At 52.0% G+C, this 16,485-nt stretch overlaps 4 protein-coding genes across 4 annotated transcripts; 1 reads left to right on the top strand and 3 right to left on the bottom strand.

Moving 5' to 3' along the window:
- Positions 1 to 21: 21 nt before the first annotated feature.
- On the bottom strand, positions 22 to 845 carry BO83DRAFT_379105 (uncharacterized protein). Its single transcript, XM_025531423.1, has 3 exons — positions 739 to 845; positions 591 to 648; positions 22 to 521 (listed from the first exon to the last, which is right to left on the bottom strand). Exons 1-3 carry the CDS (start codon positions 791 to 793, stop codon positions 401 to 403), a joined length of 234 nt encoding a protein of 77 aa, XP_025387710.1. The 5' UTR covers positions 794 to 845; the 3' UTR covers positions 22 to 400.
- Positions 846 to 1,216: 371 nt separating this feature from the next.
- BO83DRAFT_362436 (uncharacterized protein) lies at positions 1,217 to 8,410 on the top strand (the record flags this gene model as incomplete). Its single annotated transcript, XM_025529507.1, has 1 exon — positions 1,217 to 8,410. The coding sequence occupies one exon, from the start codon at positions 1,217 to 1,219 to the stop codon at positions 8,336 to 8,338; it is 7,122 nt and encodes a 2,373-aa protein (XP_025387711.1). The 3' UTR covers positions 8,339 to 8,410.
- A 1,153-nt stretch (positions 8,411 to 9,563) lies between these two features.
- On the bottom strand, positions 9,564 to 10,748 carry BO83DRAFT_427756 (DUF4050 domain-containing protein; the record flags this gene model as incomplete). Its single annotated transcript, XM_025535365.1, has 1 exon — positions 9,564 to 10,748. The coding sequence occupies one exon, from the start codon at positions 10,746 to 10,748 to the stop codon at positions 9,564 to 9,566; it is 1,185 nt and encodes a 394-aa protein (XP_025387712.1).
- A 445-nt stretch (positions 10,749 to 11,193) lies between these two features.
- Positions 11,194 to 14,513, bottom strand: BO83DRAFT_379107 (ATP-binding protein). The gene has a single exon (XM_025531424.1). The coding sequence runs from the start codon at positions 14,293 to 14,295 to the stop codon at positions 11,416 to 11,418; it is 2,880 nt and encodes a 959-aa protein (XP_025387713.1). The 5' UTR covers positions 14,296 to 14,513; the 3' UTR covers positions 11,194 to 11,415.
- Between the last annotated feature and the right edge of the window lie 1,972 nt (positions 14,514 to 16,485).

Below are 16,485 nucleotides of genomic sequence, written 5' to 3' on the forward strand. Positions count from 1 at the left end.
CTGTATTCATTGGGTTATCCTGGAGCTTTCTGTAGAAGTACTGAACGTTGTTTTAGTTCTATATGGCTATTTAGAAAGTATTGGCCATCGATGACCGTTGAGCTGTGGAGTCACATGGTTAATGGTAGAAGCTCGTACTATACCCAAGCTGCACATAACCTGCCTGCGTCCTTGATCTCACTGCAGTCCATTATTATGGTGTAGCCCACACAAGACAAAATTTCACAGTCACCGCTAGTAGTCACTGAGGAGTCAGTGCAGGCTCCATTTGTGACTTTATCCTCTATTCCATACAGTCAGGAACTCGCAAAAAGATCAATGCGGTCATTATTCTGGCTATATATCACCGACCAGCGGCGTCTCAGTGTATGCATTCCAAAGCAACTTATTCAATTGCAAGCTAGCTTTTTTGGGCCTCGGGGGCCTTCGCTTCGCTGGGTTGGGTCACCGGCTTGTTCAAATCCTTGTCTGAACTGGGAGTGGGAGTGGGAGCGATCTTTTGATCTTGCGCCGGCGGAGTCCTATGGGTGAAGCATTCCAGTCAAAAGGGAACGGCATGCAAAACAGGTGGCTTGGTAGGTCGGCCTTACTGAGGACCCGTCTTCTCCGATTGCAATTCTCGCAACGCAGGCTGGAAGGTATAGTATCCTGCAAACCCGGAAAAACGTAACAATTAGCAAGCTGATGGCAATCACATGCTCATATGAATGAGCGAGTGTGGAAATCCCCAATACTTACCAGTCCAGACACCCATGCCAATGGCCATAAGGGCCGGAATCCAATTGCGACTCATGATGCAGACTATCCAGTGGCTGCTGGGGAAGTTTCAATGCGGGAGATTGAGCTAGCAATGGTGCCGTAGCGTTAATTGAAAGAGCTCGCCGGGCCAAGCTCCGGCCGGACCGCCCGCCGGGCAATCGCCAAAATTGCGCCAGCCCATCCGCCGTTTAAGCCCCATCGCGTCCTCCCCACATTTTCGACGCGTCGCATCGACCAGCAACCAACTGCGTCAATTAACCCGCTCAACTTTCACTACGTACCAATCCTGGTGGATCTGGACGCCCCTGGCACGACCCCCGACTGACTGGTCAGATTCTTGTGCAATTTTTCGTCCGCCTCCGCTCCCATAGATTATCGTGCGCAGTATTTCGGGCCCTGCCGCCGTTACGAGGTGATGAATATCTAGGGAGATGGGCCATCCGCGCCTAGGATACAAATGGAATCATGGCGGGCGCGAGGGTTCGTACCGGACTCGGACTCGGAGGACGGACTCGACAGCCAGGAGACAGGAGACTTGAACAATGCTGTCGAAGATTCGGTCGCGGAAATCGGTTGTGCAGTTGCAGTTGTCGTGGAGGAGACTACTGCCCTGGATCGACGGGATGAAGCTCAATCTGAGGTGCAGGCAAATGCTTCTCAGGACAGCAATGTCGAATATGACCGTCCTGTAACTCCTTCACACGATCTTGATGGTGCCTCTGGGCCAACAGATCAGCATGACGGGGGTAACAAAGCCGTGGAAGAATTGTCCGCGATTTCCGAGCACAAGGAGAATCCTCGTGCGGAGGAGACTATTGAAGATCCTCACTTGCCTACACAATCTTCGGAAACAGCTAACAATCGGTCTAAGTCTGTCGATGAGGACGACAAATCCGAGGAATCGTTGCATGGACCCTCTAAAGACGAGGAAACTCCTCGTGCCGAGAAGAAGATTGACGACTTTCGCCTGCCTACGAACTCTCCAGAAAAAGCTAATGCCAGACCGACAACAGCTGATGAGGAACTGTTGCCTGGAGTCGCTGAGGATGAAGAGACCCCCCGTGCAAAGGAAAAAGACGACTTTCGGCTCCCTGCGCAACCTTCAAACGCAACTAATGGTAGCGCACCACCTACCCCACGAGCCAAGGAGCACGATAGTATCTGGGATTTCCCAAGTTCAGAAGACGAATTGCAATTCGACTACCGACCGTCAAGGAGACCGCTTCATGTCTACTCAAGGAATAAGCTCGACAGCCAGCCGCGGCAAGATCAGGAGAACAATGACTTGTCGACTCCTTCATCCCCCCTATCGTCTTTGGACTCAATTCAATTTGACGAGGATGACCAAGGCAGCCAGGAGCAACCAGAACAACCGGAGCGGCCAACGAACAACTTCCCCGAGGATTTGCTACCTCCACTCGATCTCCCAGAGGAAATACTGCGGGAAATGTCACCGCCGGCGCGAAGATCATTACGAGAACGCAAAGCCATTCAGTTGCATCCTTACATGTTGGAGGACGCCAAGTATCGGACTATGATGCGCGCACGAGGCGTCAAGCCTGTACGGGTGGCTCAGCCGGGATTGGCTCGGCCTACAGGCGATGAGAGTCAAGGCAAGGAATACGTTGACACCGCCGAGCCCATGTCTGATAGCTTTGGAGCAGAGTTTGAGTTCCAACCCTCATCACCAATAGCCCCTCGTCCTGCAGAAAAAAGGTTGTCTAGAAACTCCCCGGAACCTGCGCTACAACATGGTTCTCCACAATTGGGCCACTCTCCAGCTGGCGTGCTAGACCGGCAACCGAAAAGGCGCAAATTATCCAGGCCTCATCAAGAGCACCGATCTCACACGCGAAATCTGCAACAGCCAAGTGTAGTAATCGTGAATTCATCCCCCGTGCGTCAAATTAATGCTTCGACCTTCGGTGTCCCAAGCCCACCCCGTTCGGAGGAGAATGCTACTTCTTCGCCCGCTACAGCACCTTCCAACGTTTTTCGGTTTCCTCGTGGCTATACACCACCATCGGTGACTACCAACACAAAATCAGGACATGGAGATACGGCTCAAGAGGACGATGGGATGAACTGGTCTGGAGGCGAAGAGGATGGCGACCCTGTTGAAGCCCATCTGGAAGCAAATCCTACGCAGTCAAACTCTGAAGCCGAGGATGCAAGCGCGGTTGAGAGCGAGAACGAGGACTTTGATGTCAGACTGTATCAGCGTCGAATTAAAGGTGTCTTACCGGCGTCGTGGCTGAGATTGGACCAGAAACAACAAGAAGGACGCTTAAGTGCTACGCAGCGACAGCGGGAAAGGATGCATTCCAGAACGGAAAATGCAAAGGGCGTTGCACGTAAAATAACCAAAAGTAACAGTACGACAATAGCACCAGGCTCGGACACAAAGCTCTCCTCACTGAGACAGCTTGCTGATCCGGATTCTGGCGATGAGGATGAAGCTAAAGACGGGGACGACACGGCCAATTCCCGGCAACTACTGGCTAACCTTGGACTTGAACCATTCGATGATAATGAATTCGGGGAGGACATCCCGGAAGACAATCGGATTGATTACATGCTCCCACCTGCACCTCGTGCCGCCTCGACCAAGACCCGGCAGCCAGGAAAGAAACGACCTACGTTGCAGGGTAATAGCATACGCTCTGCTCATGCGCCTAAACGCCCTCGGATGGAGAGACAAACAAGGCTTACAGACCCTGCTTATGGGTCTAGAAAGCAGAATAAATTTACGCCCAGCATGCCTAAAATTGGTATCCTGGACGCACCAGATGTTGCCTCTAGGTCCCGTGGGGAGCAACCGCTCTTTCTTAGGATCGCCGCAAGAGAAGCACGCTCTCGTCAGGACAAAGGGAGACGAAGTCCCACACGGAAAGTTTTTAACTTCAGTTCGCGTGTGGATACGGAGGACGCCAACAAGTCGTTGCACGATTGGCAAGAAGGACGACTTCGACAAACGAAATTGCCTCCGTCTCGGCCCAAGACCAAGGTAGCCGGACGACAACCGCTGGCTGTTCTTTCTTCGAACCGGCCAGCCAGGTCTCAGATAAGAGCTACCGAAGGAGCGAGTGAGAGCCGTAAGATGGATTCTTCGTCAGCTCCCCCATCCAGAGCGAACAGTACAGCCGATGAGCACGCCACTAGTACAGAACCTCGCGTTCCTGGTCAAGTAACTAAGACAGCTGTTAACTCTAGCAGGCTGATGCAACCAGAGCAACGGCCTAACAAATGGATTGTTCGAAGAAATCTGGCTATTACTTCGTTGACAAGGCAAGACCCGCGGCCTGTAATGCTTGAGGTAGCAAACCCTCGTGGCAAGCCTGCATCACCATTGTCGTTTCAGAGGTCTCTCTCCTTGATCAATCGGGACTATCGGCATAAAGGCCTACCTAAGGCACGCCAGAGTAACTTGGTCTTAGATCGCTTCATCTCAAGCCGCAGCTCATCTCCTGCTACTGCCGGCGCCCAGACCACTGATACGAATCAGCCTACACATAAACCGGAAGCCAGACCGCCAGGAGTGCGAACACAAGCTCAGCGCCAGTTAAAGAAGCGGCCACCGAAGCGGCTGGCAGTCAATGACAACCAATATCAACAGCCTTTGGTTCTGGAGTCGACAGATCCAGAACCCTTCCTACAGAGTGGGAACTTGCCTATAGATAGCTCATCCGATGCGCTTCATGGGTTCAAGCCTTCGTATAGCGTGGCCTTCAACATATTTCCATTGTCTACTGGCACATTCTTCCACCAAAACACTTTCCTCGGAAGTGGGAAGTTTGCGCACTCGCTGGAGTTCCTTAAGCGAGATCTTGACAGAGATGCTGGTTTCCTCTCGTTCAAGGCGGGAGGTAGAACCTATCGCTGGGGCTCTTGGAATGACGCGGTGTCTTCGGAGTTGGGTTTGGTCTTAGACAGCATGATTGAACTAATTGAGAAGAGCGACGCCGGGCTGATCGAAGGGTCGGAGAATGCCGAGAAGGATGATTGTAGCCTATACAAGTACCTGGTCAAGTATGTCACGGACACGCTCTCCTTCATCGACCCCATCGACAGGATAGGATTCGTGAGACGGGCTCTGAGCCTTGTCTGCAAGCTCAATGATACTCTGACAACACTGGTCCCAAAATCTGAGCGCGAGATAGGGTACTTGGCAACGATATGCTCGTACAATTCTGTATTTGCGTACCAAATTTTCCAGATTTCCGAGCATGGTCTTGTTGATGATGCACTTACCCAGGAAGTGTTAAACTTGTTGACACGGGCTGCCCAACAAACTATCACACTTGTCACAGCCCCATTGGGACAGAGCAGTATCCGCAAACTGTTAGCAAACATCCAGACACCTGAAAAGCGTGACGCAGGAATTCAGAGCGACCATCTTGTTGCCGAAGCCTATGTTATTGTCCGACACATCCTTCGCGGTACAGATAGACTAAAAGGGTGTTTTGAGGAGCTTCTGACGAAAGCCTACTCAAGTCAAGATAATGACTTGGTGAACCTTACAGATATCAGGCGGCTAGAGCGGGTGTGGCACTGTGTTTTCACCACCTTGCCTTTGGATGAGCTCGATGCTTCTGGCATTGCTCGGATAGGGTCGCGCTTTTGGGAAGCCCATGGGAACTGGGCCATTATCAAGACACTGCTCCGTCCAGTACTTGATCGCTACGATGCTACGACCATAACACAGCCAATCTCATACTACAAGTACTGTAGAACTTTGTTCCACAGGTGCTTCTACCTCATTAATGGCTGGGGCTGGAGAGACTGCAAGCCAATACTTGACACTCTCTACGATTTCTTCGCGAAGAATACCCTGTATAACCTAAAGCATGAGGAAGGTTACAGGTCCCCTGCTTTTCTCGACGAACTCGACCAGAGACCTTCCTTGGAAGTGCAGCCAGACGACCCGTGTTTTCACATTCTGCTGAAGATCATTGCAAGTGGCCTGCGCTACCTAGCCAAGATCTATGACCAGAAGAAAGTTCGCAACTTTGCATGGCGCCTGCTGCCAAATCATGGCCGCGTTTATCCCAAAGAGAAGCCAATACGTCAGGAGGACTTGGATGCATTGAGGAACCACCATGATCTTCTGTGCACATTGTATTACGCTGTTCCTGACGGGTGCCGGCCTCGCCTTCAAACAATCAGGGACCTTGTCCACCCAGCCAGCTCCCATCGTGAGACATGCAACATCAGTATTCGCTCCTGGGCTAGGCTTGTCCGCTTCAAGCTCTCGACAGATGAAGCTGTTACTGGTCTTGAACCTTTTTCTGACTGGCACAGTTATTTTGTTTCCGAACTGTTGAAGCAGCATGCGCTCGCGCGTCACGAGGTTGAATCACAGAACACTGCGGGCAGCAAGTTCTCCGATCAGTTAGTTGAGAGAACGATTGCACAGAACCAACGGCAGATCGAGTCCTTGCTGAAGACCGCGCTCAACGGCCTGAATACTGCCATTCGCTCAGCACCAACATTGCAGCATGCACATAAGCTTGTCTTGGGAGCGCCTATCAAAGCACTCCTTGGTCTGTTTAACGCCCGGATTGCTCGTGTCAATACCACTGTCTCTGAGACGCTCCAAGTGATTGTCACTTACCTTCAGAAATGTGACCCTCCGGCAGCTGAAGAAGCAAGTGCGCCTGTGGCAGTTGATGAAGACAGCCAAGAGTATGGGGACTGGGCAGACATTGCGGCTGCATATGATGAGTCTCCAGCGATAAGTCCAGAACTCGAATTTGTGGGAACTGTCCTTCATCCTGCCGTGTTCCGGCTTATATCGAACTGCTTTGGAGAGGACTACTGTCCTGAAGATGCGATCTTGCTTAATGTTGTGGAGTGTTGGACGTCTATCGCGCAGACTCTGGTTAAAAATGGATTACGACACTGGGACAGCTACCTTAGCCCCTACAACGGCGACTCCTGGACATCACTCCGTTTGACAATGCAGACGAGAAAATTCACGCCTCTCTTCTTGGCAAGCAGCATTGAGAAAGATTCCCGGTTCGTAGTAGATTGCAAAGTCCAAGTGATCGGGATGTGGGTGTCATGTTTGGTAGAGCGAGTCTCGATGCTGAAATACCAACATCGCCTAACAGAAGCTTTGCTGAATCAAGTGGTGGCGGATCCGCTATTGCAGAATTTGCCCTTTGCCAGGGACCGAAAAGAAGGAAGGTACATGGTCACTCTGGAGGATCTAAGCCACCGCCGGGTATCTCTGATATCGAGTGTCCTCTCCAACATGCGTGCGCATTTGCAATTTCTGGAGGATGTGGAAGCCCGGGAACTCTCCAGTACTAAACAGGAGTACCGGGAGATCATCCAAAATATGATGTCCGCCATGAAGGCAAACTATTTGGAACTGGGCAACGGTGCAGCTAGCGTCCAGGGCGCTTATGTCGACTTCGTTCATCGGATTGTCGCATTCCTGCAGCAGCACAGTCGAGACATTTGCCCCATCGACCCATTCTTTACCGATCCCGCGTCGTTCCCTCTACCTTCTGGCGACCCGACGTATATCGTGGCCCGGTTGAAGAGCTACGAGCCGAAACTTTCATCGGAGAAAGTAGCAAAGACGCTCATAATGTTCATCCAGAGCGTTTCTGAGCGAGCGGCGATCGATGGGCAGCAGGACTACCTCGTCAATCAACTACACGCATCCATGGCAGATACCTATGAGGGTGGCCTTTCCGACAAGCCAACTCTGAGGGCAACCTTGTTGCAGGCAGTGTTCCCAGCCTATCTCGAGGCGTCCTTCAGCAACCCAGCATGCTGGATTCTAAGCCGGCCCATCATCCAGACCATCACGCTCGTCTTTCAGGATCTCTTGTTCAACATGGATACCACAGACTCTGCCTGCGTGGCATCCCTCGTGAACATCATCCACTCCGTCTTCCAAGCATCACACACTGCCCTCCTGTCCATAACGAGCAATGCCACCATGCTGAACGACCCTGTCGTAGCAATCAGCGCCGCTGCCTTCATCAAGATGATCACAGCCGCCTTGCCAATCATCGACTACATAGATCGAGCAACCGACATGGACCAAAGAATCCTCGCTCAGATACACGCCTTCCAACACTACGTGACATTCACCACAAGCCATCTAAACCAACCCCTCTCAACCACAGACCTATACGATATACCCCAGTCCACGGAAGCCTTCAGCACAGGAGACAACTCCTCATCTATAGTCACGAATCCTCCCTTCTTCCCTGATCTCCAGCGTTCCGCTGCACGAGAGCTGCACCTCTATCTCAACGAGAGCTGGTCCCGCCATCAAAAGAAATTCTACTTCACCAGACGCGGTGCACATCAGCCCCAGGAAATCAGCATTCAGCCTTCTGTCGCTGCGGAACTCGAACAGTCTCCGCAGAAGATTCTCGGTCCTATTGTTCTAGAGTTCCTGGATGTGGTGAGAGGACTTGATCTTGGTTTAGATGGCGACGATGTTGATCGCGCTGAGGAGTCTCTCTTTGCAGCTCAGCATCCAGATCAGCTGTCTGAGTCTGCGCATGCGAATACGATATATACTCTCGACCTTGTCGATGTTATAGGATACTGAATAGTTGGGGACATGAATCCCACTGGCATGAATATTGAAATCAGCATTGATAGTGATCTTGTACGATACTCCACTTGCTTTAGATGATGAATTGATATACTATAATACTGTTAACAGAGGTCATTGCCACATGGATACATACTGCCTATGTCAATACCAAATAAAATAGTGGAATACTACATTACTAAGTAAATGGGGATTTACCGCGAAAGAGTAGATTGTCACGTATATACCTGATCGCGGTTCGCTTGTTTGATACAGAATCAGATCAATACTAGCGAGATTTCCGCATATTTGACCATGGTCAATGGATATGAATATTTATGTTAAGCAGTAGAAATGATAAAGCAAACTAACCAGATAGTTTGATCCAATCAAATGACTTCCATTCATTTATTGCCATCAACCCAATCCCCATCCAATCCAATTACTACCACCAGCTAAACTCAATCATAATAAACAAGCAGAACCCACTAGTAACTGACCTACCAAGCAAAGTATGCAGCATTCAGTTTCTTCTCGTAATTAAATATATCAAATCTCAAGGCCTAAAATAACATACACCTCCATTGCATCTTCGTTCGACTCATGACATTTATGAATAGACATTAAAAGGTAGCTAACTGCCTTCTGGCTAGTATGGTTCATATCACATAGTAGAACATACAGACAGACAGACAGACAGACAGACAACCCAACAAGCAAACAGGTAGTTAGGTAGGTGGAATAACATATAGTAATGGGATTTCGGAGTAGTCATTCAAGGGGAGAACAGAGTCATAGTCATAATCATAGTCATAGTCATAGTCATCGGGATGAGATATAACAAGAGAGGGGATGCAATGAGAAGCAAAAAGCAGAAGCATAAGTTAAGAATATGAATGATGAGTTAGGTAGTTAGGAAACGGTAGCGAAGTGACCAAGTAGGTAGATAGATAAGAGGAAAGTGCCAGCAGCCAATATGCATGACAAACTAATTATGCACGCCCGTGCATATGTGTGTGCGCGTGGGATGCATGCATGCATGTCGAGCGTCCATTTGATAAGTCATGAAACGTTCCCTCCCCCCAAACCGGTACCCGAACCCAAAGTTGTTGTGTGATAGCCTGGCTTAGCTTAGCTTAGTTTATTTACAGCAAATCAGAGCACAATCATCAAAATCATCGTCATAATAGCGAGGCGAGGGTAAATATAGGATAGAAAGTAAGGTAAAGTAGGCTACCAACTATTGGTTCACACCTCCATCAGCATTTCCTTCATTCTGCTGACTGCTTGATCCTCTCCGGTGGAAAGGATGATGCGGATGGAAGCCTGAGAAGTGGAAAACCTTGCGCACGGCGCTGGCTACACCCGAGCGCCGTTTGGACTCGGGTGACGACGGCGGCTTATCTGCAGGCTCCTCGGGTTTGGGCCGCACCGTCGCGGTGTCTTGGAGCACGATCGAGGAGGGTTTCGGGGGCCATTGGCCATCCGATTTCCAGCCTTGAACCATGGCCTTGGTTACATCTGCTAGGTTGATTGGCACGGTGGGAGTGAGACCCTGGATGACGACTTTGGAGTAGATGGATGGGTACATCGCTGGGGTGATGGAGGCGCGGATGGGGTTGTCATTGGAGATGAGGGACGAGACGACAGGGATGAAAGGGTCTTCGCTGGTTGATTGCTGATGCGCGGAGTCAGGTTGACTCAACCCGGTATCTGCGGAGGAAGAAGACTCTCCACCCTGGTTCTCGTCGTCCCCTGCGGGGGGAGGCGGGGGTGGTTGTTCTGCTGCCGTGGAGGGTTCTTCGCCGCGAGATGGCGGCCGTGGGAGCGCGCTGTCATTTTCGGCGATGCTGAGAGAAGCTTCAGTTCGCAGGGCGAGGTCGTTTTGGGAATTGGCCGACGAAGCGGAGAGGGGAGGGGTGGCCACGGTAGTGGCAGCAGGCACGGACGCATTATGTGGAGGCTGTTGTTCCGAGGATGATGTCGTAGGTGTAGCAGCCTGCTGGGTCCTTGCTTCTCTTGCTCGAATCTCGTCCCTTGAGAGAGCTCCAGACCACGCATCCCGACGCTCTACCCATGTCCGGAGGCCTGCGTTCCATTGCATTTCCTCCTCCATCTGGCGGCGCCGTTTGCGCCTCCGCTCGGAGTCGTCACTGAGCGGGGTTCCGAGCGGGCTGGCGAGCTCGGAGGCATTGTGACCACCAACAGGGCTGATGGCGGGCGAAGGCTGGGGTTCTAGCTCGGAGCCGGAGCTGTCATATTCGCGTTGACGCCAACGTAGGACATCTTGGTCGGGGGTGGGAGGAGATGAGAATGAAGGAACGCCAGGCTCGGAGGAGAGTTCAAAGACCCAGTCGTTTCGGACGATCTCGCGAACATAGCGCTTCGCATCTCGGATGGCGGCATCGCGGGCCTCGGTTGCCATCGTGAGGGGATTTGCCAGAGGGGCAGCCAAATGTTAGAAGAAAGGCGCGGGGATTTTTTTGGTCGCGTGCGGAGGAGGAAAAGAGGGCCTGCAGAGATTCTGCAGGGTGGGATAGCAGTTAGCCGCCAAGAAGGAAGGAAGAATAGAAGCGAAGGACTGAAACTGAAACGATGGTGGCGGCGGGGGGATAACAGGAGAAAGAGAAGTTGGCGAAGGAAGAGAAGAAAGAAGGTTGGCTGATCCAAGGAGAGCTGCCGCCTCGTCGATGTCATTCAAGTTACTGTTGCATCTTCCTCTGAATTTTTTAGTCTTTCTTCCCCGCAAAATTCACACTGCTACCGCAACCGATTTAGTCAATTCATTCCATCACCCCATTTCATGGATCGTCTCCTGCTGTATTGAGTGTTAATATTATCTATCGGTTACAATTTCAAATGGAATCGTGTCATGCTGCGGTATTGTATTGATACATTGTGGTTCGTGTCGCTAATCAGTTCGTAGTATACAAGCCCAGTTCCTGCCCTTGCGTTGCCATTCCAATCCCAGCCCAAATTCAGACCTACACAAACGCGAAGAATATCAAGTTGATCTATGTGACATGAAAAACATCCAAGCAATCCTTTTCTATTGAACCCCCAATTGCTTAACGCTGTACAATTGAACCAGTTCAGGTCCGGACGCGCGCCGCATCCACGCTAGTTGCCGACTCGTCCACGCCCGCCGGCATGAAGCCCCAACCAGGCGCCTTCTTGCGTCGGCCCTTGCGGTCACCGTACTGCTCGTCGAACTTGCGGATTGCAGAGAGCGATGACATGTCCTCGCTGATTGATGCGCTAATCTCCTCCATACCACGCTCGAAGTGCTTCCAGGTCAAGGTGCGTCGCGCGGGATACTGGTACGGTTCTTCGCCTTGGTGCTGCGCTGCCAGGTCGTTCTCTTCCCGGACACAAGCCAAAGCGGCCGCAACGGAAAGGTTCTTGAGGTCGGATCCGGAATAAAGAGGCGTGCGACGAGCCAGCTCGGCCAAATCAACCGAGCTGTCCAGGGTTTCCTCCTTCAGATGAATCTTCAAGATGGCCAGGCGATCCTGTTCGGTCGGAAGATCCACCAATAGTCGCCGGGGGAGACGCCGGAGAACCGCATCGTCGAGATCAAATGGTCGGTTCGTGGCAACCATGATAAAGGCGGACATGTCGTTCATCCCGTCCCATTCCCGCAGAAATTGGTTGATAAGCTCCCGGTGTGACGTTCGGCTGCTGGCTCCAGTGCGAGAACAGAAGATAGCGTCGGCCTCGTCGATGAACACGACGCAGGGGCTCAGCTTCTTAGCCAGCGTGAAGATGGCCTTGACGTTCTTCTCGCCCTCGCCAACGTACATGTCGTAGACTTCGGACCCGCTGACTTCCAAGACGGTGGCACCGCTTTCACGAGCGACGGCTTTCGCCAGGAGGGTTTTACCCGTACCTGGAGGCCCGTAGAGCAACAAACCAGGGATCTTATCAGTCGCCAGAACACCGTAGGTGAACGCTTCGGGTCGGATCAGAGAAAGAGAGGTCAGAGTCTTCAATGCATCAATGGTTTCAGGTGGCACATGAACATCAGAGAATGTAGTGCGAATGCTCTTGGCATCCACGACTCCATTCAATAGTTTCTTCTCGTGTGTGTTGCACGTTTTCCGCAAGGAGCCTAACAAGCGCTCCCGGTCGTTTCCTGTCTCGGTAGCCTTCGGTTTGGGCGTTTTCTCGTGCAGCCAGTCGTTCTTGACACGCTCAGTCTTCTGCATCATCTCAAGTCCCCGCCGAATGTGATCATAACCGAAAGCTTCATCTGCTCCTAGAGAACCAAGTGCTAGAGTCGTAGCCCAGTGAACCTGGCTGTACGGCCAGTACCGCTCATCGAGGCCACTTTCCTTCACGAGGGACGCATCCAAAGGCCAGGCGCGATCACGGTAAATGTCGTCCTTGAGCGCCGAAGGGCTATCGGCGAGCCGCGTTCGGAGCAGATCTTGGACGTGGCGAATGTTGATATCGAGAGTGCGCGTCTTGCGGTCTTCCGCGAATACGCGCTCTGCAACCTCGGACTTCATGGCGGGTGTGATGACCAGCATCTGGGAGAATTGATCGTCAAAGGCGTTTTGCATGAGCTTGGCCGCATCCGAATCAGGTGCAGCTTCCTGTGCCGATGTACCAATGAAGAGGACCCGGGAACCAGCCTTTCTCTTCTCCTCTATAGCCTTCTGTAATAGAGTGATAAACTTGGAGCCCTCGCGGGTGGTCTGGATGTCTCCATAATCCTGTACTTGCACGATGACATCTCGCTCCACGGCGGGACCGCGACCTTCCGCCACTTCGTGCGCAGCAGAGTCTTCTCCTTCAGTCGCTGCTGGCAACACCTGCTTCGATGGCTTGCTGGGCGACGACAGGAGCTCTCGAACAAGTCGAAGTCGCCTGTCCTCTGCGCGATTCACAGCACTCTGTGATGAAGAGCCACCTATCTGGTCCGCTGGCGCATTGAACGAGGCCACCAACGACTTCAGGCCCATTAGGTTGGGAAGCGCAATATCTCCCGAGTCACGAGTGCTCTCAATAGTTATAAATTTGGGACGCAAACCCGACCGGAGACTGCGTGGTGTGTCAATGTCGTCCTCGGCATCCCCATCACCCATGCCGTCGTCTTGCCAGGTATCAGAGAGAGAAGGCCGATATACCTCGTAGCCAAGGGATCTGATGGGCGATGTTGTGCCGATGTCCGCCAAATCCTGTTCGCTGCATAGCTGAGCAATGTCCTGCGCGTTGAGTGTAACCAAATCCGCCCCCAGCTCTTGGGCCAGCCTCTTCACCACCGCATCCAAGAACAGAATACCATCGGTACCCGGGTACTGAAGAACAAGATGTGATTTGCGTGCGGAGGGCTCTTGGGCGTACTTGGCTGGCGGTAGCCGCAACCCGGCTCGGGCAGAGGCGCACAGCTCTTCCCACAGCGCTTCCGTCAAAGCATACCGATCCTCCGGAGTATCAGATCCCTCAGGCGCAGGCGGCTCTTCTCCACTACCGCCCCGTCCTAGCTGTTGTGTGGCCTCCTCCTTCTCCAGTTCAATTTCCGTCGGCCGTATCTTCACATGCTGTAGTAATTTGACGTCACCGTCTCCCTTTCCATCATTGACGACTGTGTTTCGCTCGTAGAACCAGTCGGGAACAGTGGCAACCGGAGCAGTCCACTCCTTCGCCGGTCGTCTGTTCCGTAAAGCTCTGCGAACTGCCGAACCGTAGGGTTTCGCGTCTTTCTTGTCCAATCGATCTGCGGAAGGTGTTGCAACGGAAGCATCACGGCTAGCTAATGTGGGTTCTGCATTGTGAGTAGGGAGATCACCGGGGACATTCCCCGTTGTCGAATCCCGAGCATTATGAGGATCTGAAGGAGTGGACGACAGCCATGGTCGCGAAAGATGGAACCGACGCGATTGCGAGACAACGGCGGCGGGATAGCGGCGATGCGCGATGAATCGGCAGGGTCGTGCTACAGACCGAAGGAACCTGCCTTGGTGCATTGACGAATACATCCGGGGCCAACAATGCCGCCGGAACTGAATAATCGAATTACTGCTGACGCTGCAGGGAACAAACCGTCTGCATCAGCGTGGGTGCAAGTTGGATTCAGGGCAGCAAGACTTTCATCTTGCCTTTCTGGACTGTTCCTTGCGGGTCGGCTCTCCTTTGTCAGCGCGCCAAACTGTAGTATCACGTGACTGAGAATGGCTGGTGGCTGCTGCTGCAAGTGCCGCCAAAGAGACCCAGTGGATCAGGCAGAGAGGATTTAAGCTTGATTGCAGTGATCTAACCACCTGGGCAGGCGCCAACAAACGTAGGTGTCAACTCGACATGATGCATCATCCAGATTGATGCTGCTTCGCTCAGCTGCACCGTTTCCTTTCCAGAGAACTACTGCGGCTTACGGAAAGTATAATGCAACGAATACCCAATCTACGGTGAACAAGAAAGCAAGAAGTGGAATGATCCAGAAATGAATGATTTTATTATTCCTAGTTTGTCCCAAATGCGAATCTGCACGAAATGGCGCCAGCCAGAGCAGATGATCGACACCGAAGCAAAGCCTGATGCAACCGAATGCCTGTACCCCACCACTCATGCTGGTTTGACAAGAGAATCGACGTCAGAGTGAAAAATAAACCATTAACAGTCCTAAATTGAAAATCTTGGTGGATGTCAGCCAATACTCCCATGACACAGGATGAATGACAACGAGGCGCAAAATAAACGCAATGATGGTTTTTCTCAGACAAAGTATACTGGCAAGTAGCAGACCAACCGGGAAAGGAAGGTCCGAACTATCTCCTCATGGACGATTCAGAGGATAAAGAAGAAAAGAAGGTTCTGTCATCTTCGAAAAGGGGATGGAAGGGAAAAGGAATATTGCAAGAAAAGAGTGAGGAATTAACACTAACCTTGTGACAAATGGAAGTGTTGCAGCACAACCTGATGTGTTAGTGTAGTGGTCTGATGTATCAGTCTCAGTATGCATTTATACTGCGAAAAGCTACAACTGGGCATGTGGATTGACGCGTGGCGTATCCAGACCAGAACCAAGAATATTGTAGATGCATAGGATCAAAATGCAATTCTGAAAGAAGTCGCAAAATGCAGCCTGGCAATAGTGTTGAGCCATGGAGAGGCGAATGCTGAAGAGAAGGAAGAAGAAAAACCAAATCGCGACCGAAAATAATAAAAGCAGCCCACGCGCAAGAATATTATTCCGGTGTCCACGTGATGCCGGCTTACCAGAAAGAGGCATAGCGAGCAAGTCGCGGTGGGTGGCCATCGTCAAGAATGGACCAATCACGAGTGAGAAAAGAAAAGCCTCAGCAGGCCGGAGGAAGGAAGAAGATCTCGCCATGGGGTCTGGTCTGTCTGTCTGTCTGTCTGTCTCTCTCTCGCTCTCTCACTTGGGTTCCGACTAACTTTCTGAGTGAGTGAGTGAGTGTTGTCCCGGCTGTACTCTCTCTCGCTGGCTCGTCCCTTTCCCTGCCTTAGTATCTTCTGCTTCCCGTACGGTTCCTGTTCTCCTTCCCTCTCTCTCTCTCTCTCTCTCTCTCTACCTCGCTCTTTTTTTCTTTCCTCTCTCTTCCTCTTAACCCCATTATTCCTCTCCCGCCTCCTCCAGAATTTCCTCCTTTCCCCCCTCTTCCCGCTTCTGGGCTGCTAGTTCTGTTGCGCGTGGTAAGTGTCTTTGGGTACCACTTTTATCTTTCTTCCCGCGAGGTTCGGTCCAGCACGCCCCGTTCGTTATCGAGCGATTGAACTGGCGATCGCGACAGGTGCCCGTCTCGCTTTTCGTTGGCCCCTAGCCCCTCCACACCTCCCGGCCTCCCTAATCCCATCACTACCAACTTTACTAGTCTACTCTACTTTCACTGCCCAGCACCCCCATCATTCCATTTCCTCACTGCTGTCTCTCACCACCACCACCACCACCACCAACTCCCGTTCCCGATCATCCACCTAACCCACCCCAGCCTCCTTCTAAATCGTTCCCTCCCACTAACATTGGAGGTGTAGGATCTTCTCCTCCCTCCCGATCTGGTGGGCACAGGTGATTAGGCCGGTCCGATCCATGCTCCAGATCTCGTGTGGTCCTGGGTGATACCGACGCAGGCTCAATCGCCCCGTCAGCTGCGTCTTGGCCTCCGCTCCGACACTAAAAGCGGCCTGTTGTGCCTCCA

Source organism: Aspergillus eucalypticola (genome assembly GCF_003184535.1).
Source record: "Aspergillus eucalypticola CBS 122712 chromosome Unknown BO83scaffold_14, whole genome shotgun sequence".
Taxonomy (NCBI): Eukaryota; Fungi; Ascomycota; class Eurotiomycetes; order Eurotiales; family Aspergillaceae; genus Aspergillus; species Aspergillus eucalypticola.